General features: G+C 44.2%; 1 protein-coding gene and 1 long non-coding RNA gene across 3 annotated transcripts; one reads left to right on the top strand and one right to left on the bottom strand.

The window, feature by feature from the left end:
- Window positions 1-1,726: 1,726 nt before the first annotated feature.
- LOC139545262 (uncharacterized) lies at window positions 1,727-4,820 on the top strand. The gene is made up of 4 exons (XR_011669018.1): window positions 1,727-1,894; window positions 2,168-2,215; window positions 2,329-2,434; window positions 4,369-4,820. It is a non-coding gene; the product is annotated as an uncharacterized lncRNA (long non-coding RNA).
- A 61-nt stretch (window positions 4,821-4,881) lies between these two features.
- On the bottom strand, window positions 4,882-17,196 carry LOC139545263 (repulsive guidance molecule B-like). Of its 2 annotated transcripts, none has more exons than XM_071352849.1 (3): window positions 16,156-17,196; window positions 11,173-11,690; window positions 4,882-7,875 (listed from the first exon to the last, which is right to left on the bottom strand). In XM_071352849.1, the coding sequence occupies exons 1-3, from the start codon at window positions 16,274-16,276 to the stop codon at window positions 7,129-7,131; spliced, it is 1,386 nt and encodes a 461-aa protein (XP_071208950.1). In that variant the 5' UTR covers window positions 16,277-17,196; the 3' UTR covers window positions 4,882-7,128. The 2 variants fall into 2 exon arrangements, with proteins under 2 accessions (XP_071208950.1, XP_071208951.1); XM_071352850.1 differs by having other exon boundaries at window positions 16,159-17,112.
- Between the last annotated feature and the right edge of the window lie 6,496 nt (window positions 17,197-23,692).

A 23,692-nucleotide genomic window follows, 5' to 3' on the forward strand; every position in this document is an offset into this window, starting at 1 on the left:
CACTACATACTGGAGACTAACATACTATATTCAACACCACCATCTCTCCTGCATACACACGCTGCAAGAAAACATACGTTCCATGTATCTCATCCACAGTGCTAAACTAGCCTCCTGACAATACCATGGGGTTCATGAAGTGATGCTCTTTTGTTCCAGAACGCCAGGCTTCTGTAGAGCATGAGATGTGTGTTTGTGTGTGTGTGTGTGCAGGTGTACTCTGGGGATGATTGATATGATCAGCCTCTTACCTCAGATCTAACAGCCCAGAGCTCCAGGTGTCCTCTGTGGTTACCTGTTTACTACTGCTCTACTACTGGTAGACTACTGGCCTACTCACACAGTTGAAGACACAACCAGCGAACTCCCTGTTGTACACTACATTAAGATCCTATGGACCTCTGAACTATAGACACTTTATCAAGACACACTACTTGATACAGTTAAAACGACACTGTGAAAGAGCAGAGGTGAAAATGGTCTCTCTCGCTCTCCTTCTCTCGTTGTCTTTCTCTCAATCTCCCTCTCAATCTGTGGGGAGATTCCGTGGCGGGTGAGATCACATGACTATGGGCTGATAATCCCCCTCATGCACTGCTGTGAAATGTCTCCACCCTGTAGAACGCTACTGACAAACAAAAGAACACACACTCACTCACTCAAACACTCTACCAACTCATGCACTCTCTCACACACGTTCACACACATGCATAACGGCTCCATAGAGGAGGATGCTCATCAGTAACATAGACATACCACAGACATGAAAGAACGACATAGGATTCTCCTCTGCCTCACTATTCTCTACCTTTGGATTGGTGAGTAAATACTGACTAACTAAAAAACTGCCTGACTACCTAACTAACTAATAGTCTTTAACCTTTTACTGCAGTGGGCTAAATTGGGGTCACACAGAGTGATTCTTGGTAGTCTTGAACGAATCTACTTTGAAACAAACGTATACACCTCACACACATGGTTATGGGCTTTAAAAAAGAAGACACCTGTACCATGTCAGATATAATGTATTACATTTTGAGATTGCATCCCAATTTTACACTTTATATACATCACAGAAGACTGAAATATATCGAAACTGTTTGACATAGAAACACTGGATTTTCGGCATTTAAAGAGAATTATGAAATTATGAAAAATATGAATAATATTCCATCCATGAGGCCACTAGGTCATTTGCCAGCACACCTTTTGCTGCTCTCAAGAGTGATCTTTAGTATCCTCATGCATAATCAACTACTGTTTTTTGTTCTCAATACCTTAAATTATGTATATATATTGAGTAGCAAAGTAAAGGAATGACTGGTAGAGCCTGAGACCATTAGAGACTGTTTTACAGCTCACTCTCACCCTCTTCATCCTTCTCTTTTTATCATGCCCATACCCACGGTGACTTACAGTAGTTTTGTCCTCTCCTTCTCCCCCTCCACCCTACCACAGTCCTAGTACATGGTGATGTGTTGGCCTCCCTGGCCCCACCAGTGCACCTGGCAGGTGAGAGGGTGGGCTGGACGCTGCTGGTGTGTGTCATCACTGACCTGGGGAGGGGTCACTTGGAAGTCAGTTGGAGGTCACCTGGAGATGGTAGGCACATCAGCACACACACTAGACTAGATGTTACATTTTAGAAATTCTTGCTGTTTTTGCCCTTTCCAGTATGACAGTCTAGTGAATTGACACCTCTGTTCTCTCTGACATAATAATCTAGTGAGTCCTGCCAGTGCTCCCTACAGTGTGGCCGGGGAGGAACAGGACAGTGGCCGCAGCGCCGTGGCCATAGTAACCGTGGCGACCAGCGAATGGGCATCATACAGCTGCTTTGTCAGTCACCGCCGCCACGCCAGAGTCATTAGGACACACCATGCCACCTTCACAGGTAAGGCTTGGGGGTGTGTGTCTGTGTGTGTGTCTGTGTGTGTGTGTGTGTGTGTCTGTGTGTGTGTGTGTGTGTGTGTGTGTGTGTGTGTGTGTGTGTGTGTGTGTGTGTGTGTGTGTGTGTGTGTGTGTGTGTGTGTGTGTGTGTGTGTGTGTGTGTGTGTGTGTGTGTGTGTGTGTGTGTGTGTGTGTGTGTGTTTTCTTTCAAATAACCTGGTATACAATACTCTAGTTCTGTTGAAAGAGTGCGATGGTGAACAACTTTCTTCTACAGATGAAGACGAAGAGAGTTGCTATGAACATCACAACAGTGTGTTTCAAGGTAAGTGTAAGCATTGTCAAGAACTAAACTGCCATTGAGGTAGTGGGTTTAGTTAGAACATTCATTTGAAACAAACAAACATTTATTACAGCTGTGTTCCTCTCTCTCTGCAGCCAATGGCTTATGGACTGATCATGTGACTCTACAGGCCTTGAGGCTTCTCCTCCTAAAGACCACCATCTTTAATGCTCTGATCACAGCATGTGCTGTTAGAAAGTGGTGAGACCGTAACCCTGACCTCCAACCCTGACCTCTAACCCCTGACCTCCAACCCTTACCTCTAACCCCTGATCCCAAATGACCAGAGATTTTAGTTCTGGGTTAACCAGGATTTACTTTTTTTTATTTAAACCTCTTTAACCCCTTGGGAGCAAAGTGTGTCCACCATGACTCAACCGAGATTACTTGACCTTTAAATCTGCTCTTGACTCCTAACTCTAACCCCTGACTATTTATTTTCAGACATCACTGATTTCCAGTTGAAGTCCGAAGATTACATACACTTAGTTCAGAGTCATTAAAACTAGTTTTTCAACCACTCCACAAATTTCTTGTTAACAAACTATAGTTTTGGCCAGTCGATTAGGACATCTACTTTGTGCATGACAAAAGTAATTTTTCCAACAATTGTTTACAGACAGATTATTTCACTTATAATTCACTGTATCACAATTCCAGTGGGTCAGAAGTTTACATACACTAAGTTGACTGTGCCTTTAAACATCTTGGAAAATTCCAGAAAATAATGTCATGGCTTTAGAAGCTTCTGATAGGCTAATTGACATAATTTGAGTCAATGGTGTACCTGTGGATGTATTTCAAGGCCTACCTTCAAAGTCAGTGCCTCTTTGCTTGACATCATGGGAAAATCAAAAGAAATCAGCCAAGACCTCAGAAAAAAAATTGTAGACCTCCACAAGTCTGGTTCATCCTTGGGAGCAATTTCCAAATGCCTGAAGGTACCACGTTCATCTGTACAAACAATAGTACACAAGTATAAACACCATGGGACCACGCAGCCGTCATACCGCTCAGGAAGGAGATGCGTTCTGTCTCCTAGAGATGAACGTACTTTTGTTTGAAAAGTGCAAATCAATCCCAGAAGAACAGCAAGGGACCTTGTGAAGATGCTGGAGGAAAAAGGTAAAACGAGTCCGATATCGACATAACCTGAAAGGCCGCTCAGCAAGGAAGAAGCCACTGCTCCAAAATCGCCATAAAAAAGCCAGACTACGGTTTGCAGCTGCACATGGGGACAAAGATGGTACTTTTTGGAGAAATGTCCTCTGGTCTGATGAAACAAAAATAGAACTGTGTGGCCATAATGACCATTGTTATGTTTGGAGGAAAAAGGGTGAGGCTTGCAAGCTGAAGAACACCATCCCAACCGCGAAGCACGGGAGTGGCAGCATCATGTTGTGGGGGTGCTTTGCTGCAGGAGAGACTGGTGCACTTCACAAAATAGATGGCATCATGAGGCAGGAAAATGATGTGGATATATTGAAGCAACATCTCAAGACATCAGTCAGGAAGTTAAAGCTTGATTGCAAATGGGTCTTCCAAATGGGCAATGACCCAAAGCATACTTCCAAAGTTGTGGCAAAATGGCTTAAGGACAGCAAAGTCAAGGTATTGGAGTGGACATCACAAAGCTCTGACCTCAATCCCATAGAAAATGTGTGGGCAGAACTGAAAAAGCGTGAGCGAGCAAGGAGGCCTACAAACCTGACTCGGTTACACCAGCTCTGTCAGGAGGAATGGGACAAAATTCACCCAACTTATTGTGGGAAGCTTGTGGAAGGCTATGCAAAACGTTTAACCCAAGTTAAACAATTTAAAGGCAATGCTACCAAATACTAATTGAGTGTATGTAAACTTCTGACCCACTGGGAATGTGATGAAAGAAATAAAAGCTGAAAGAAATCACTCTCTACTATTATTCTGACATTTCACATTCTTAAAAAGAAAGTGGTGATCCTAACTGACCTAAGACAGGGAATATTTACTCAGATTAAATGTCAGGAATTAATGTCAGGAATTGTGAAAAAACGGAGTTTAAATATATTTGGCTAAGGTGTATGTAAACTTCCGACTTCAACTGTATAACATTAACTTTTGGCTGTAATAGTAACGTTAATATTTCCCTTTTTCAGATGGCCAGGAGTAGATGAAAAGAGGATTACTTCTATATGGTCTTTATAGAGAAGAGAGAGACCATGGTCCACAGAAAGGATGACTTCTCACCTCTACAATGATGACCACCACAGAGGACATTGTCCAGTAATGGCTAGGGTCTGCAGAGGGCGTCTCCTGGAGTAGCTGTGCATGTGTGTGTTCATGAGTTTGGGCGTGCTTCTCAGAAACCTGGAGGTTGCAGGTGTCCCTGTGAATGTTAGGGTGACAGTTACTGTAGCTGTTTGTGTGTGTGAACAAACCTGTAGTATCTGATCACCTCAGACAGATGTACACATACAGAGACAATTGGCTTCCACTCTGACCTAATTCTCTGTCAGTTAGAAACACTAAGACCAGATACAATGTGAAATAACATAAGATATGTAAATAAAATGTAAATAAGTTTGAGAATAAAATTATTTGGTCTGTAGATTGATTTCCCTTTTGTCATTGTTTACAACAACAACAAATAATCTGAAAAAGAAACAATGGGTCTCTTTTTCATTTATTGTTTTTTAAATAAAACACTTGCACACATTTAATTTTTTCCCCAAAGTTTTCTTTAGTGCATCCATTAAGAGTAAAACACTGACATAGCAACGGAGCGCCACTAGGTGGCAGTACAATCCCATCTGAAACAGCCAGAATATGAAGCGTACCTTCCTCTAACAGACACTATGTTTATAAATAAGTTACATATTTCAACATTGAGCAGTCACTCTTCACCACACGGACACTCAAACACAACTTAATAATTCACAATGCCAGAGGCAGACTGAGCATTAATTTACCATCAGATACTGCTTTGTAATTGTATATGAGCGCAATAGGCATGTACAGTATATCCCATCAGACACTGCATTGTAGATTTATCTGTAAGTGTGTGATGTCGTCTCAGCCTGTGGGAGTCCCAGTGCTCCATCTACAGCCTGTAGGCAACACTATTACTGTAGGGAATTGTGTGCAGACTTCTGTTCCAGCGCAGCTATAACTTACCTGGTTTAACTAATCAACCAATCATCAATATCTTGGGTAGCTGAATCAGGTGTGTTAGTGCTGGGCTGGAACTAAAGTGTGCAACCCTGGTCTACAGTTTACTACAGTCTAGCCATGTGTCCAGTTGGGGAGCATCCCAAAATAGAGTCGATCTACAGTAGCAAGTTTACTAAGAGGTACAGATGTGTAGGAAGGGTTCAGGGCAGGGTTACGGTTTGGGTTTGGAGGGGATGTGTGATCACCATGTTCCAATATATGAAAACTGGCGAACTTGTATGGTGAATCACTGTATGTGTTTGTCTTTGAAAGCAAACTGAACACTCATAGAAAGAGAAAACCACAACGTAGAAAAGCTGAGAGTCAAAGCTGTTTGGTAAATGGATTGTTACCACCAGCTGAAATTTGTGGAAGTAAAAATAAACGTAGTCAGAGCATGTTATAGTCATTACACCAGTGTGAACAAACAGGGAATATGTTCATAAAAAGAGTTGCTGAGGTTGACTGACTGTTCAGTCCTCAGACGACAAGTCAGGTAAAACACACGCAAACTTGCGCACAAGCACATACACACACACACACTGTATTTGCAGACATACTGTAAAATGTAAATGATAACCAAACATTAAACGGTAATGGTGTGTGAAACTGTTCTTAACAGCTACTATGGTACCATACAGAATACATTCAACAGAAAAATGTATTTACTATAGGACAGAGGCTAAATCAACTCAACTGCCTTTGGAATGTCGGCTTTAAAACAGAGGTTCCATCTCACTGTGTTAGTGAGCTGGTTAATTGTCTCAAATGGCTCCCTATTCCCTATATAATGCACTACATTTGACCATGCCCTATGTTTCCCTATGTCCCTCTGGTGGAAAGTGCATGTTGAGGAAATCAGGTGTCATTTGAGATTTGCACTGTGAGTGAAGAAAATGGCAGATGAAATCCACAGCTTGGGCTGCTGGTGGTGGTGGTGGGGGGGCAGTGGGGAGAAATATGTCATGTAGGGGGAAAGGTTGAGGGGGTGGGGTAGAGAGGGGAGAGGGGGAACACTGGTGTGGATTTAGCAACAAAAAATAAATAAAGTGCTTCTGTTAAATCAACTTCCTCTGTCTAAGGTATAAAAAAACAATCACAACAAAATCAAGCCAAAATAACAACCAAAACTCAACGCCATTCAGCGTTCCTGGATACGGTACTCACACACACTATTTACAGTCTGGAGTGTGTTTCTACAATATACACACAAGTTGGGAGTGTTTATTTTGGTCTTCCTTTATATGTGTTATCCTCACATATAGATTGGTCATAATCTCCACAAGGCCTGCTAGATCCCACATAGCAGAGTTGGTAAAAGTACAAGAGTGTCATGGAATCTGTTCAGAATCCACCCGTGGGCTTGGACCTGTGGACTTGGACCTGTGGGCTTGGACCTGGGGGCTTGGACCTGGGGGCTTGCAGCTCCTTTGTGGCAGTAATATGCCCCGGGTGTTCAGTCAAGAAGAAGAAAAGGGTAAATCTCCAGAGGGGCTCTGGTTAGAAGTTTCTCCTAGACACAGATCTAGGATCAGCTTAGGTTACCCTCCCCAATCATAACCATTAGGGCGAAAACTCAAAACTGAACTTAGATCTGCATCAAGAGGGAACTTTATCCTACAGCTCAGCTAGGAGCTCTATACCAACACACACATACACAAACACACACACACAGACATACACAAACACACACGCTATACCAGTGCCTATCCGAGCACACAGAGCGTGAGCAGTAGGAGCCATGTGATAGGCTGAGAGGTGTGGGCTGAGCTGGGTGGGTAGATCGTCCAGCGCTCGCGTTGGGGGTGGAGACTCTCCATGTCCTTCAGGGCGCTGAACGCCGCTGCCGTGAAGTTAGCGTCCCCGGTGGTCAGGAGGTCAAACACACATGAGTGGAAATAAATATCCTGCACCTCAAGCTGCTCCCTGCAGCGTGCCCGCGCACCCTCCATACTGAACCCCTGGGGGGCGCTGTAGGGAGCCGTGTGAGAGTGTGTGTGTGAGGACTGGCCCTGGCCATGTGGCTGTTGGAGCTGTAAGCCCAGGGCTGGAGGTGGTAGAGGGAGAGGCAGGGACAGGTGACCCCCCCGGTCGATGCGTTCCGAGGTGGGACATCCGTTCAGGCAGAGCTGCAGGTCCTGCGTAGCGTCGTAGGCATGGGCCATCTCCTCCGGGATGCGCACCGCCAGGGTCAGGTAGCGCCCCAGCTGCCGTACGATAACCGTCACGCCGATGTAGCTGGCGTGCAGCTCCACGTGGTGACCGGGGCTATGCTCCGAGATCCACAGCGCTTGTACCTTCCCGGTAGAGTCACCATTATTTCCGTTAAGGTTATGGTCAGGGGCCCCGCTGCTCACGGTACCGTCTACGAAGGCAGCGGGAAGGTCATCTGTTACTGCCTGGTACACACGCTGGTCTGTACACTCCTCAAATGGCTTGAATATGACGGTGATCTATGGACACACAAACATCATAAAGTGACCAGGCACACAATAACTTTGATCTTTGTATGAAACAGGTTAAAACAGGTTTGCCAGACACTTTATAATATCTTATAAAGTTTATCTTGCAATCCAATCACAGCAAGGATACTGGCCTCCCAACTTGTTTGATTTGTATTATTTGTATTGTATTATTTGTTCTGTCTTTTCAGGTGGATTAAACTGAAATTGCAACCAACTTTCTAAACTTGTTTAAAAAATAACAATATTCTGGAGATTATTTCCTTTTCAAACAACCGAAAGTGTGCAGGTGTAATCTGAATAAAGGGAAAAAGGCCCTTCTTGAACATAGGATGAGACCTTCTTACAAATTTACTAGACAACCAGTTTGGATTTAAGTGGTATGGTGTTAGCCCTAGCCAGGTCCTTCTATCTACAAGGCTGTGGCCATAGCCACACAGTCATAGGGTTAGCATTAGCATGAATGACTGCTTTGTCCATTTGTCAGAGATGAGGTCTGGGCAGCCATTAGGCCTGTTGCAGGCACAGTCACACATCAATGGGTGTGTGTGTCTGTGTGCTAATAATTCTGACTAATAGCGAGCCCTGACACAGGGTCAGAGCAGCAGCAGTATAACTATCACCTGGATGGGCGGGGGGGACTGCATGGCCACCACAGAGATGCCTTTGTGAGGCACAAACCGGATTGAATGACGTCTAAAAACACTCTCAGCCTGTGTGTGTGTGTGTGTGTGTGTGTGTGTGTGTGTGTGTGTGTGTGTGTGTTTTGTCATTTATGGTATGGTGCCCTTCACTCTCGACAGTAACCTGCTTCAGGCCATATGTGTGTGAAAGTTCTTGGGCCCACTGCTGACACACACACACACACACACACACACACACACACACACACACACACACACACACACACACACACACACACACACACACACACACACACACACACACACACACACACACACACACACACACACACACACACATACACACACAGTGGTTTCTTTCACGCGCCGCTCATTCCAGGGTATTAGGGGTCATGCTATAAGTAGCTATTAGTTAAGTTAGGATTCCAACATCACGTTAGTCACAAGTGTTGGTCACAAGACTCAACTGTTTGCTCTGCTCTCCTCGCACCTGTGAGTGAGACTGTGTGTGTGTGTGTGTGTGTGTGTGTGTGTGTGTGTGTGTGTGTGTGTGTGTGTGTGTGTGTGTGTGTGTGTGTGTGTGTGTGTGTGTGTGTGTGTGTGTGTGTTTTCTGCCTCAATGAGAACAGCTCTGGCATCAGCTGCACAGCTCTTCATACCAAACAGCTTGTTTATTCTGTACGCCAAACTCAACCTCTTTTCTTCCGTCCCAGGCTTCACTGTATACTACATCCTCACAACACCGCTGCTTCAGTGGAGAGCTGGGTCAGAACATCCATCTATCAGACGTCTTACAGAGGGAGTACCTCAGGGCTCTATAGTAGGGTCTCTCTGTGTGTTTCATACCTTTACTCTACTACAAGATGGAACATGCTCCAAATAATACTTTTAGTACATTTATTTTTGTTTTATATTGAAACAAAACAATCTTCCTGTATCTATAAGTGTATTGCTTTCTACTTTGTGGACTAGCACCCTTCCTGAAGTATGTAGGAAGGAGTTTTTTAAATATACAGTGGGGAGAACAAGTATTTGATACACTGCCGATTTTGCAGGTTTTCCTACTTACAAAGCATGTAGAGGTCTGTCATTTTTATCATAGGTACACTTCAACTGTGAGAGACGGAATCTAAAACAAAAATCCAGAAAATCACATTGTATGATTTTTAAGTAATTAATTTGCATTTTATTGCATGACATAAGTATTTGATCACCTACCAACCAGTAAGAATTCCGGCTCTCACAGACCTGTTAGTTTTTCTTTAAGAAGCCCTCCTGTTCTCCACTCATTACCTGTATTAACTGCACCTGTTTGAACTCGTTACCTGTATAAAAGACACCTGTCCACACACTCAATCAAACAGACTCCAACCTCTCCACAATGGCCAAGACCAGAGAGCTGTGTAAGGACATCAGGGATAAATTGTAGACCTGTACAAGGCTGGGATGGGCTACAGGACAATAGCCAAGCAGCTTGGTGAGAAGGCAACAACTGTTGGCACAATTATTAGAAAATGGAAGAAGTTCAAGATGACGGTCAATCACCCTCGGTCTGGGGCTCCATGCAAGATCTCACCTCGTGGGGCATCAATGATCATGAGGAATGTGAGGCATCAGCCCAGAACTACACGGCAGGACCTGGTCAATGACCTGAAGAGAGCTGGGACCACAGTCTCAAAGAAAACCATTAGTAACACACTACGCCGTCATGGATTAAAATCCTGCAGCGCACGCAAGGTCCCCCTGCTCAAGCCAGCGCATGTCCAGGCCCGTCTGAAGTTTGCCAATGACCATCTGGATGATCCAGAGGAGGAATGGGAGAAGGTCATGTGGTCTGATGAGACAAAAATAGAGCTTTTTGCTCTAAACTCCACTCGCCGTGTTTGGAGGAATAGAAGGATGAGTACAACCCCAAGAACACCATCCCAACCGTGAAGCATGGAGGTGGAAACATCATTCTTTGGGGATGCTTTTCTGCAAAGGGGACAGGACGACTGCACCGTATTGAGGGGAGGATGGATGGGGCCATGTATCGCGAGATCTTGACCAACAACCTCCTTCCCTCAGTAAGAGCATTGAAGATGGGTCGTGGCTGGGTCTTCCAGCATGACAACGACCCGAAACACACAGCCAGGGCAACTAAGGAGTGGCTCCGTAAGAAGCATCTCAAGGTCCTGGAGTGGCCTAGCCAGTCTCCAGACCTGAACCCAATAGAAAATCTTTGGAGGGAGCCGAAAGTCCGTATTGCCCAGCGACAGCCCCGAAACCTGAAGGATCTGGAGAAGGTCTGTATGGAGGAGTGGGCCAAAATCCCTGCTGCAGTGTGTGCAAACCTGGTCAAGAACTACAGGAAACGTATGATCTCTGTAATTGCAAACTAAGGTTTCTGTACCAAATATTCAGTTCTGCTTTTCTGATGTATTAAATACTTATGTCATGCAATAAAATGCAAATTAATTACTTAAAAATCATACAATGTGATTTTCTGGATTTTTGTTTTAGATTCCTTCTCTCACAGTTGAAGTGTACCTATGATAAAAATTACAGACCTCTACATGCTTTGTAAGTAGGAAAACCTGCAAAATCGTCAGTGTATCAAATACTTGTTCTCCCCACTGTATATACAGTAATGATCTCCCCTCACCTTATTGGTCGCCGTGGCGCTGGATCCCGTCACCACTGGAACGTTGGTCACCTGCACGGACAAGTAGTCGTTGTCAATAAGTGGCCACGCCCCCTCCACCTTGCAGGTCTGGAAGCTGTCCTTAAACGTCCGCAGGTGGGGGTCCCCGAACAGCCCGCAGAACAGGTACACTGGCGGCGTGTGAGTGTGTGTGTGAGGGTGTGTGTGAGCGTGCTGGGTGCGGCTGTGGTAGTTGCAGGGCTCTGATTGCATCTCGGGGTGTGTGGAGGAGGTGGGCCCGTCACGGGAGCAGTTTCTCTGGGTCATGAGGTCTGAGATGCCCAGGACAGCAGAGTGGAAGACCAGGTTGCCCCTGCAGGACTTGGCTGTCCTGTGGGTGCAGGCGCTGTAGGACCTCAGAGCCTTACAGAATTCTACGTCAAAGCCATCCAGCGCTGGGGTCAGGTGAGACGTCAGGGACACGAAGTCTGTGGTGCACTTCTGGATACGACACTGAGGGGTGGCCACCTGGCAATGACCTGGAGAAACACACACATACTAACTGTCAGTACTATTGTACAACTACAAGAGTATTACAGTTCTATTATGACAGCACTAATACAGTACCAGTGCCCTGGCAGGGTAGCAATACCATATCTATTGACAGACTATTAATGTCATATAGAATATCCATGTTCATTCGTGGTACCAAAGACAGACAGAGAACATGTGGTACAGATGATGTGTGGCTATAATAGAAAGTCATAGTCATTGGTATGACATACATTAAATCTTCACGGAAGCTCTCGTTTTCATACACACACAGACAAACACACAAACACACGCAGAGTCAGGTTGGTTAGGGGTGCGAAGGAGGCTTTGATCTCTATGGCACAAGTAAACACACACAACACTACTGGCCTGTTCAGATTAGACCAATAAAGCAGAGAAAGAACAGGCTACAGTGTGTGTGTGTGTGTGTGTGTGTGTGTGTGTGTGTGTGTGTGTGTGTGTGTGTGTGTGTGTGTGTGTGTGTGTGTGTGTGTGTGTGTGTGTGTGTGTGTGTGTGTGTGTGTGTGTGTGTGTACAGTAACACCACTTTATGACTTTTATAAACCAGAACAAAGAGCAGCGCTGAGAGACTGACACAGAGACTTGCAGACCTTCCCACAGAGCCAGAGATAAGACTGAGCTAAAGTGAAAGAATAACAGATCACACACATCCACATCTGAAAACTGTTACATAATATTCTATGCTGCCTGATGAAGCTTGTCATTCTCCAGACTGCCATGTTTATGATATTGCCTCAAAATAATACCCTCACATGGGAAAGAAAACTCCAGAGTGCATCTTTAAGAGCTCAGAGACACCATCATGAAGAAGTGCTAAAAGCTGCGGGTGGCCGCAGACCGCAGTGTGTTTGCCAACTCTATGATCTAGAAGTTCTTCAGAGCTCTCAGTGTCAGGCTGGAGTCTGCAGTGACCTCTGCCCCCGGCCTCTAGCCAATGGAGGAAAAGAAAACACTTTGGAATGATTCACTGATTACATCTATACAGCAGTAAAGGCCTTCTAGAGATGGTTCAGCCAGCGATAATGTTCTCCTACATAGTGCAGCATTTTGGTCAATGTACTGCAGCAGTAGTTCATATAGGCTTGGAAAAGAGAGGCCTGTTAAGGCTTAGAGAAGAGGGAGAGAGAGAAAAAGAACAGATAAAAGGAGAAGATGCCAGGCCTAATGCATCAGCCACAGTGAGCTCCTATTAGATTAGACCAGAGGCTCTCTAATGCGTACACACACACACACTTACTTATAACTATCTCTGAGAGAATACTGGCTCTGCTTCCGCTGCCAACAACACACACTGGCCGAGCTCACCTGATTATGGCATGATTTACTAACAGACACCAGTACACCAGGGGTTGGAATCATTCCGTTCTGAGTAGAACCCCTATTTATTTTGTACCGTTCCAGTGTTCCAACCAGCATTACAAAGTTCTGAACCGTTTCCAACCAAACAAAAGTAACTGTTCATTGTTCCCCGGGAAATCAACATAGTTTCTACATTTAGCTCATTCATTTACCACCCACCAATTAGCATGGATAGAGCATCTTGCTATGGAACGGGTAAGCTAGTTGTTTACATGTATGATGGACAGATAAGTGCAGGCACGAGATGTGATTGAAATTCCACGGGTGGGGAGAGAGCAGGAGAAAGCAGTGGACATGGAGGGGGTTTGTCTTGAAGCACTGAGCATGATGATGGGTTGGAATGTGTTTAGGCTATTACTATCATCATAACTCATACCATAACATACCAAACACCAGGAATATTTTTTGGAACAAAAAATACGATTATTTACCGTTTCTCAAGATTTGAACAGTTCTGTTCTGAACCACTAGAGATCACTTTCAATGTTCTGTTCTGGTTCAAACCCCTGCAGCAAACACACACACACACAACATAGGCCTATTCACACACACGTCATACAGAACTTATGCTAACACTAGGCCTAGTTCCCATGGTGCATACAGAGGTAAAGCAAACACATCCATGGTTATCCTGGTATGAATGCCCTGAACCATAAGATGAAGGGATAACAGAAAGAAGAAGAATGTTTAAAACCAATGCTCTCACTCTCAGGGCTGTGTGGTGAGAGGGTTGTGTGTGTGTGTGTGTGTCAGTACCCGGGCCAACCAGGTGGTGGCAGCAGTGTGCTGAGTATTAGAGGGGGGTACACAACATAACACGTCCAACTCACATTCCAGATCAGAATCTCCCTTCATTGTGTTATACTAACACTAGTCCTCAACAAACACACACACACACACACACACACACACACACACACACACACACACACACGCACGCACACAAGCACACACACACACGAGAGTTACTCACAGATACAGTGAACAACTAAACAGTTTCATTCTCAGGCTGAATCTTGAGATTAAACCTCTATGCCAAACACATGTACTGTACGTCTCCAGTGCTTTCCGATCACACAGGTCTTTCTGATCACACAGGTCTTTCTGATCACACAGGAATTTGTGCAGTGAGTCTAGTCTGAACATACTGATAACTATGACTGACTGTGACACAATACACAGCTGCTCTGGCCTCCGCTTCAGAGACACTCACTTCCGTTTCAGTCCCCTCTCTCTCTCTCTCACACACACACACAGGGCTGAATAACGGTAAATAGTGTGGACGGCTGGCGGTAATGACGCTGCAATATAATATCAGGATCAGAAGTGATAGCTCCCTGGCTGGTCTGGTGCATCCGGTGGTGATGAGCACCATGAGACAGCTGTGGAGCCTTGTTACCAGTAAGCAAGACACACACCACACTATCAACACAATAACACACAGACCAGCTAGCTACACACACCATCAACACACAGACCAGCTAGCTACACACACCATCAACACACAGTCACAGAACACACACCATCAGCCGAATAACCCACAGACCAAGTTTTGTTACAAGCTAGCTACACACACCAACAACACTATAAAACACACCAAGTCACTGTTTCTTCTCAATAATTGTTGTTTTGTTTTTGTATATATCTCCTCGTTGCAACATCTGACATCCCCAATGAGACAGGACATGCTGATCAATTAAACTGTCAATGGTGTTTTATGGTGTCATGAACAAACTTACAAAAGTGAAATAGAACCTTCTAAATAGATTAGATGATTTAAAATTGTAATTCTTATTGGCAGGGAGCATCAGAGTGCTTTTCATGCTCCTCAACCAGTCCTCATCCTCCTACTGCAGAGAACTGTACACAGACAGTGTCATGTCCAGCTGTCTGGCACCGTGTTAAACTAATTACCTGCTGCACGCACTCACACCACACACACAGTCATTGAGCACGAGTTACACAGCAGGTCTGGGGGACATCCAGAGAGGTGGTGGGCTGTCTCAGTGCCAGCCCAGAACGTGGCTCTCTGTATGGGCACAACTGCCAGCTAGCACCGGGTTACTGAGGCCAACCCAGACTCTATATGATGACTTCAAGTAGCCTACTAGCACCCAAAATGCTTTCCTCTGGTATTTAAGTCTATTCTACTTTATTACATCATTTTGATTATATTATATTTCTCTATATCCTAGAGTTTCTGTATGATTGTATTCTGTTATATTCTATTCTAGATGATATAGTTATATTTATTTCTATTTGACCTTTATTGATATAAGTAATTAAATTAACAACAAATGATTATTTGCACTGTCACAATATGGTTCTGTTCTGTTCTATTCTATTCCATTCTAGAGTCTCCATGTGGTCCTATTATATTCTACTATTTCCTTTGTGTATTAAAAGTAAAAGTGAAGCGTATCATTTTCTAACATAACTGTACACATTTACAATTTTCATTTCAGTTATTATTATTATAAACCTCTATTATTTTAAAAATGTGTCAACAATAATCTGTTAGCCTGGCTGCTGAGGACCTGCCACCGAGATGTCTGCATAGCCACCCTTCCCTTTCTCTATCAGCCATTAGCGCCCCACGGCAGAGACACCGCGGGAGAAACTCTGGAGAAACACGGGAGAGACCTTTTAACTGCTGCGTTACTGCGGTCCGCAGGAGAGAGAAAGAGAGCCACTATCAAACAATAACACGAAGAGGACAGGAGGTCCAAATCCAATACAGTCCCATAGGCTACAACACGCACAGGCCTATAGGATATACACACTATTAGACTCCCCTTAAACCACATGGAAGACTCATTCCAATCCCACCCCACTAGGCACACACTGGTTGAATCAACGTGGTTTGAACCAACGTGGAATAGACGATGAATTGACGTCTGTGCCCAGTGGAACATTTTTAGTTGTGTCATTATTAACTGGTTATTAATTATTCATTCGCCTATAACTGTTATGGCACATTCGCAGCGCTCGAGCTGAAGTGAACGGCGTACAGGGTACTAGGTCCCGATTTAGGCTACCGAGAATGAACAACATCCGAAGTTATATAGTTACCACCTCTGTGAGCCCCGTAGCAGAGAGCAAGGAGCAGCACCAGCAACCGCCGCAAGCGGGGCACCCTCGGTGGGGATGCGAGGCGCTCAGCCCCGCGGTAACAACATCCGGCTCTCCCCATCCCCGTCCATACAGGGCCAGGAGGGAAGAGGGGACAGACAGCCACGGGGGAGAGGCGTGAGGGGCAGCGGAGCGATTTCCGAGAAGTCAGGCCTCTGCTCTCCTTCTCCCTCCCTCTGTACTCCTTCTTCCTCGCTCTTCTCTCCTTCTCCTCCTAGAATGCGCAGGGGCATTAAAGCGCAGCTGCTCCGCGGAATGCGATCCGTTAGGGCGGTGGAAGGGAAAGGAGAGGAAAAGGGAAAACTAAGTTGCGATATTAAAATACAAGTCCATCCAGCAACTGAAACACTTTCACTCCTTTTTCGTCCCCTGCGACAGATTTCCTTCCCAGACCCCGCAGTGTGTCTCTAGCAGCTTATTCCGTCCTGACTGAGTTGAGTCTTGTTGTAGCGATCAACCTCGGCTCCCCTCTCTCTGTCTCTCTCTACCTCACCTCAGAATCCTGCCCCTCTCCTCTCTGTTCCTCAGATCTATGGGAGAGACCTAAGGACACTGCTGACCTGCAAACGACTAACTAAAATCTAAAACTGACCCTTACTTTAACCAAACCCTTAACCCTTACCGTAACCTAATTTTAACCGATTCTGAAATTAAATATCAATTTGCAGGTCAGGAGTGTCCATACAGCCTTTTCCCAGATGGATACCACAGATGATCCATCGTTGACCAGATACTCAAGTGGCCACTCTAACAATGAAAAGAAACGTATTTAAAATAGAAGGCAGTCGGGATTAGGCAAGATCAGTTGGAACCATTCTAGCCAATGGGAGGACAGATGCGCGTGTGAAAACGGGCACGATTCCGATATAAAGTGTTTTTTTTTTATCAAAGTTGCCGGGATGTCACGTGTTCTACTTATATCAGTAAACTCGTAATAAGCTAAGTATTACGACATTTCTATTATTTTAAATAAGCCTCACGTATCAAATAAGCCATTCAAATTTTGTTAACCAAATTCGACACTCTCATGACCTCCCATACACAAACTCTTCGCTTGGTGAGCGAAAAAAATAAATTAAAATCGCCACCTGCTGGAGAAACAGACTTTGGGCACACTTATCACTCTCGCATTGCTTCTTCCTCTGTTTGCTTAGCGAATGAACAATACCATTGGCGCAAAACCTGCCTCTGACAGACCAGGCCCCGCCCCATGGCTTTCCTGGAGAAAGAGAAAGAGGGAGGGAATGAGAGCGGGAGAAAGAGAGCGAGGAATAGTGCATGTTATTTTAAAAACATCATGTATTGATGCAATACATTTCCAGAAGTAAGACAAAGACCTACAGACAAAGTTAAGTTTTACAAGACCTACAGACAAAGTTAAGTTTTACAAGACCTACAGACAAAGTTAAGTTTTACAAGACCTACAGACAAAGTTAAGTTTAACAAGCCCTAATGGTAATGATTATGATGACACTATTAAACATGCTCAAACCGATTTATGCCACACACAGGTGTACTATGTCTTTCATCTCCTGACAGGTGAGACAGAGGCATCGTGGGTGTTGGAGTCCCACTGAGACCCAAACAGATTTGTTATGGAGACTAGCACAGAGGAGAATATTACACCCCAACCCTTATTTTTACACACCTTCACAGCATCTCATTTCCATTGTTGATGTCTGGAATGCTGAGCCTGCATATGAAACATCTTTTGAAAAAAATCTAATTCCCTCCAACTGTTTTTTTCTCTCTCTCTCTCTCTCTCTCTCTCTCTCTCTCTCTCTCTCTCTCTCTCTCTCTCTCTCTCTCTCTCTCTCTCTCTCTCTCTCTCTCTCTCTCTCTCTCTCTCTCTCTTCTAGGGTGTGTGTGTGTGTTTGCATGTGTGTGTGTGGCTGTTAATCCTCTCCCGTAGTCCAGCCAGAATGTGTCAGGTGTTAGGAACAGTTAGACACCAGTGGGAATCTCTGTTCACGTTAACATCACTGCTGCTCAGTGTGGTCACGATGTGTGTGTGTGTGTGTGTGTGTGTGTGTGTGTGTGTGTGTGTGTGTGTGTGTGTGTGTGTGTGTGTGTGTGTGTGTGTGTGTGTGTGTGTGTGTGTGTGTGTGTGTGTGTGTGTGTGTGTGTGTGTGTGTGTGTGTGTGTGTGTGTGTGTGTGTGTGTGTATATGCATGAGTATGGGTGTGAGTGTGTGCCTGTGCTTGCCAGAGTATGGAAAAGAGATGCTCAGTGGTTGATGTGCTTTAAGTTTGTGTGTGTTTTAAGTTTGTGTGTGTTTTAAGTTGGCGAGTGTTATAGGTTGGCGAGTGTTATAGGTTGGCGAGTGTTATAGGTTGGTGAGTGTTATAGGTTGGTGTGTGTTTTAGGTTGGTGTGCTTTAGGTTGGTGTGTGTTTTAGGTTGGTGTGCTTTAGGTTGGTGTGTGTTTTAGGTTGGTGTGTGTTTTAGGTTGGTGTGCTTTAGGTTGGTGTGTGCTATAGGTTGGTGTGCTTTAGGTTGGTGTGTGCTTTAGGTGTGTGTGCTTTAGGTTGGTGTGTGTTATAGGTTGGTGTGTGTTATAGGTTGGTGTGTGTTATAGGTTGGTGTGTGTTATAGGTTGGTGTGTGTTATAGGTTGGTGTGTGTTATAGGTTGGTGTTCTTTAGGTTGGTGTGTGTTATAGGTTGGTGTGTGTTATAGGTTGGTGTTCTTTAGGTTGGTGTGTGTTATAGGTTGGTGTGTGTTATAGGTTGGTGTGTGCTATAGGTTGGTGAGCTTTATGTTGGTGTGTGTTATAGGTTGGTGTGTTATAGGTTGGTGTGTGTTATAGGTTGGTGTGTGCTATAGGTTGGTGTGTGCTATAGGTTGGTGTGCTTTAGGTTGGTGTGTGTGTTATAGGTTGGTGTGCTTTAGGTTGGTGTGTTATAGGTTGGTGTGATTTAGGTTGGTGTGCTTTAGGTTGGTGTGCTATGTTTGGTGTGTATTATAGGTTGGTGTGTATTATAGGTTGGTGTGTGTTATGTTTGATGTGTGTTACAGGTTTGTGTGTGGTATGTTTGGTGTGTGTTACAGGTTTGTGTGTGGTATGTTTGGTGTGTGTTATAGGTTGGTGTGTGTTATTTTTGGTGTGTGTTATAGGTTGGTGTGTGTTATGTTTGGTGTGTGGTATTGTTTGGTATGTTATAGGTTGGTGTGTTATAGGTTCGTGTGTGTTATAGGTTGGTGTTTGTTGTGTGTATCAATACAGGACTAACATTGAATCTTACTACACCACTGATGCACTGGTCAAGGATTTCAAAGGGAAACCCATCTGACACGAGCCAACCAGATGAGCTAATTGCCTTCAATGCTCGCTCGATGCAAGCAACACTGAACCATGCATGAGAGCACCAGCTGTTCCGGACGACTGTGTGATCTCGCTTTCCTTTGCCAATGTGAGTAAAACTTTGAAACAGGTTAAAACTTCTTTGGGATAGGGGGCAGTATTTTGACGTCCGGATGAAAAGCGTGCCCAAAGTAAACTGCCTGCTACTCAGCCCCAGAAGCTAGGATAGGCATATAATTGGTAGATTTGGATAGAAAACACTCTAAAGGTTCTAAAACTGTTAAAATAATGTCTGTGAGTATAACAGAACATAAATGGCAGGCGAGACCCCGAGGACAAACCATCCCCCAAAAATGTTTTTCATCCTATCACTGATTTAAATGGCTGGCACTTTTATAATAGGGCGAAATCGTGCCCGATTGCAGTTTCTCGGGCTTCCACTAGATGTCAACAGTCTTTAGAAAGAGTTTCAGGCTGGTTTTTGGAAAAATGAGGGAGAAGAAGTAGTTTTTCTAAGGGCTCCCATTTTGGCTGTAGTGTTTCCATGCGCATGGCCGAGAGAGCGCGTTCTTTTTGATTATCTCCGGTAAAGACAATAACGAATCTCCGTCTTAAATTTTATTGTTTATTTGCGTTTTAGGGTACCTAAGGATTGATTATAAACGTTGATTGACTTGTTTGAATAAGTTCATTGGTAACGTTTGGTATTCATTTTTTATGCATTTTGACCGATGGAAACCTAGTTGATTATTGACTGAAGCGCGCCAGCTAAACTGAGTTTTTATGGATATAAAGAAGAAATTTATCGAACAAAAGGACCATTTGTAATGTAACTGAGACCTTTTGGAGTGCCAACAGAAGAAGATCTTCAAAGGTAAGGCATATATTATATCGCTATTTCTGACTTTCGTGTCGCAACTCCCTGGTTGAAAATGATTTGTTATGCATTTGTGTGCTGGACGCTGTCCTCAGATAATCGCATGTCTTGCTTTCGCTGTAAAACCTTTTTGAAACCTGACACCTTGGATGGATTAACAACAAGTTAAGCTTTATTTTGATGTATTGCACTTGTGATTTCATGAAAGTTTAATATTTATAGTAATTTAATTTGAATTTGGCGCTCTGCCATTTCACCGGATGTTGGCCAGGTGGGACGCTACCGTCCCACCTATCCCAAAGAAGTTTTAACATTCACAAGGCTGCAGACGGATTACCAGGACGCGTACTCAGAGCATGTGCTGACCAGTTGGCAAGTGTCTTCACTGACATTTTCAACCACTCCCTGACTCAGTCTGTAATACCTACATGTTTCAAGGAGACCAGCATAGTCCCTGTGCCCAAGAATGCCAATATAACCTGTTTAAATGACTATCGCCCTGTAGCACTCACATCTCTAATTGACATACAGCCCCAAAAGATTTACAGATGCAATCTCTATTGCAATCCATACAGCCCTTTCCCACCAGGACAAAAGGAACACATATGTGAGAATGCTGTTCATTGACTACAGCTCAGCGTTCAATACCATAGTGGCCTTCAAGCTCATCACTAAACTAAGGACCCTGGGACTGGATCTGCAAGGACCTATCATGATTGAAACACACGAAAACAGTAGTGAAGAGGGCACAACAACACCTCATCCCCCTCAGGAGGCTGAAAAGATTTTTCATGGGCCCTCAGATCCTCAAAAAGTTATACTGCTGCACCACTGCGAGCATCTTGACTGGCTGCATCACTGCTTGGTATGGCAACTGCTTGGCGTTACAGGTGTCAAAGACTCCAGCCACCCCAGTCATAGACTCTTCTTTCTGCTACCATACAGCAAGCGGTACCGGAGTGCCAAGTCTGGAACCAAAAGGCTTCTGAGCAGCTTCTACCCCCAAGCCATAAGACTATTGAACAGTTAATCACATTTTTTGCACTGACTCTCTTATACTGGTTCTGTCCACACTCACACACATTCACACTTTTCACATACAGTGGGGCAAAAAAGTATTTAGTCAGCCACCAATTGTTTAAGTTCTCCCACTTAAAAAGATGAGAGAGGCCTGTAATTTTCATCATAGGTACACTTCAACTATGACAGACAAAATGAGAAAACAAAATCCAGAAAATCACATTGTAAGATTTTTAATGAATTTATTTGCAAATGATGGTGGAAAATAAGTATTTGGTCAATAACAAATGTTTCTCAATACTTTGCTACATACCCATTGTTGGCAATGACAGAGGTCAAACATTTTCTGTAAGTCTTCACAAGGTTTTCACACACTGTTGCTGGTATTTTGGCCCATTCCTCCATGAAGATCTCCTCTAGAGCAGTGATGTTTTGGGGCTGTTGCTGGGCAACACGGACTTTCAACTCCCTCCAAAGATTTTCTGTGGGGTTGAGATCTGGAGACTGGCTAGGCCACTCCAGGACCTTGAAATGCTTCTTACGAAGCCACTCCTTCGTTGCCCGGGCGGTGTGTTTGGGATCATTGTCATGCTGAAAGACCCAGCCACGTTTCATCTTCAATGCCCTTGCTGATGGAAGGAGGTTTTCACTCAAAATTTCACGATACATGGCCCCATTCATTCTTTCCTTTACACGGATCAGTCGTCCTGGTCCCTTTGCAGAAAAACAGCCCCAAAGCATGATGTTTCCACCCCCATGCTTCACAGTAGGTATGGTGTTCTTTGGATGCAACTCAGCATTCTTTGTCCTCCAAACACGACGAGTTGAGTTTGTACTAAAAAGTTATATTTTGGTTTCATCTGACCATATGACATTCTCCCAATCTTCTTCTGGATCATCCAAATGCTCTCTAGCAAACTTCAGACGGGCCTGGACATGTACTGGCATGTACACGTCTGGCACTGCAGGATTTGAGTCCCTGGCGGCGTAGTGTGTTACTGATGGTAGGCTTTGTTACTTTGGTCCCAGCTCTCTGCAGGTCATTCACTAGGTCCCCCCGTGTGGTTCTGGGATTTTTGCTCACTGTTCTTGTGATCATTTTGACCCCACGGGGTGAGATCTTGCGTGGAGCCCCAGATCGAGGGAGATTATCAGTGGTCTTGTATGTCTTCCATTTCCTAATAATTGCTCCCACAGTTGATTTCTTCAAACCAAGCTGCTTACCTATTGCAGATTCAGTCTTCCCAGCCTGGTGCAGGTCTACAATTTTGTTTCTGGTGTCCTTTGACAGCTCTTTGGTCTTGGCCATAGTGGAGTTTGGAGTGTGACTGTTTGAGGTTGTGGACAGGTGTCTTTTATACTGATAACAAGTTCAAACAGGTGCCATTAATACAGGTAACGAGTGGAGGACAGAGGAGCCTCTTAAAGAAGAAGTTACAGGTCTGTGAGAGCCAGAAATCTTGCTTGTTTGTAGGTGACCAAATACTTATTTTCCACCATAATTTGCGAATAAATTCATTAAAAATCCTACAATGTGATTTTCTGGAATTTTTTTTCTCATTTTGTCTGTCATAGTTGAAGTGTACCTATGATGAAAATTACAGGCCTCTCTCATCTTTTTAAGTGGGAAAACTTGCACAATTGGTGGCTGACTAAATACTTTTTTCCCCCACTGTACGCTGCTGCTACTCTGTTTATTATCTATCCTGATTACCTAGTCACTTTAACCCTTACCTACATATTACCTCAATTACCTCAACTACCTCATACCCCCAGGACATTGACTCAGTATCGGTACTTCTTGTATATAGCCTCGTTATTGTTATTTTATTGCGTTACTATTTCCTTTTGCAAATGTTTCTTACTTTTTAACTCTGCATTGTTGGGAAAAGGCTTGTTCGTTAGCACGTCACGGTAAAGCTTACACCTATTGTATTCAGCGCATGTGACCAATAAAATTTTATTTGATTATTTGATACACACACTCCTTCCAATACCATACACACAATCATATACACACACTCCTTACAATACCAGGCAGAGCTGTGCTGTCGTTATGAGCAGTAAAAAAGTTTTCCTCACAGTCTGTCAGCACACACACACACACACACACACACACACACACACACACACACACACACACACACACACACACACACACACACACACACACACACACACACACACACACACACACACACACACACACACACACGTAACAGTCTTGCTTCTGTCCCTAAACTTGCCTTAATCTGGCTGGAACCAGGGACCATCTGAA

This window comes from Salvelinus alpinus, chromosome 19 (assembly GCF_045679555.1).
Source record: "Salvelinus alpinus chromosome 19, SLU_Salpinus.1, whole genome shotgun sequence".
Taxonomy (NCBI): Eukaryota; Metazoa; Chordata; class Actinopteri; order Salmoniformes; family Salmonidae; genus Salvelinus; species Salvelinus alpinus.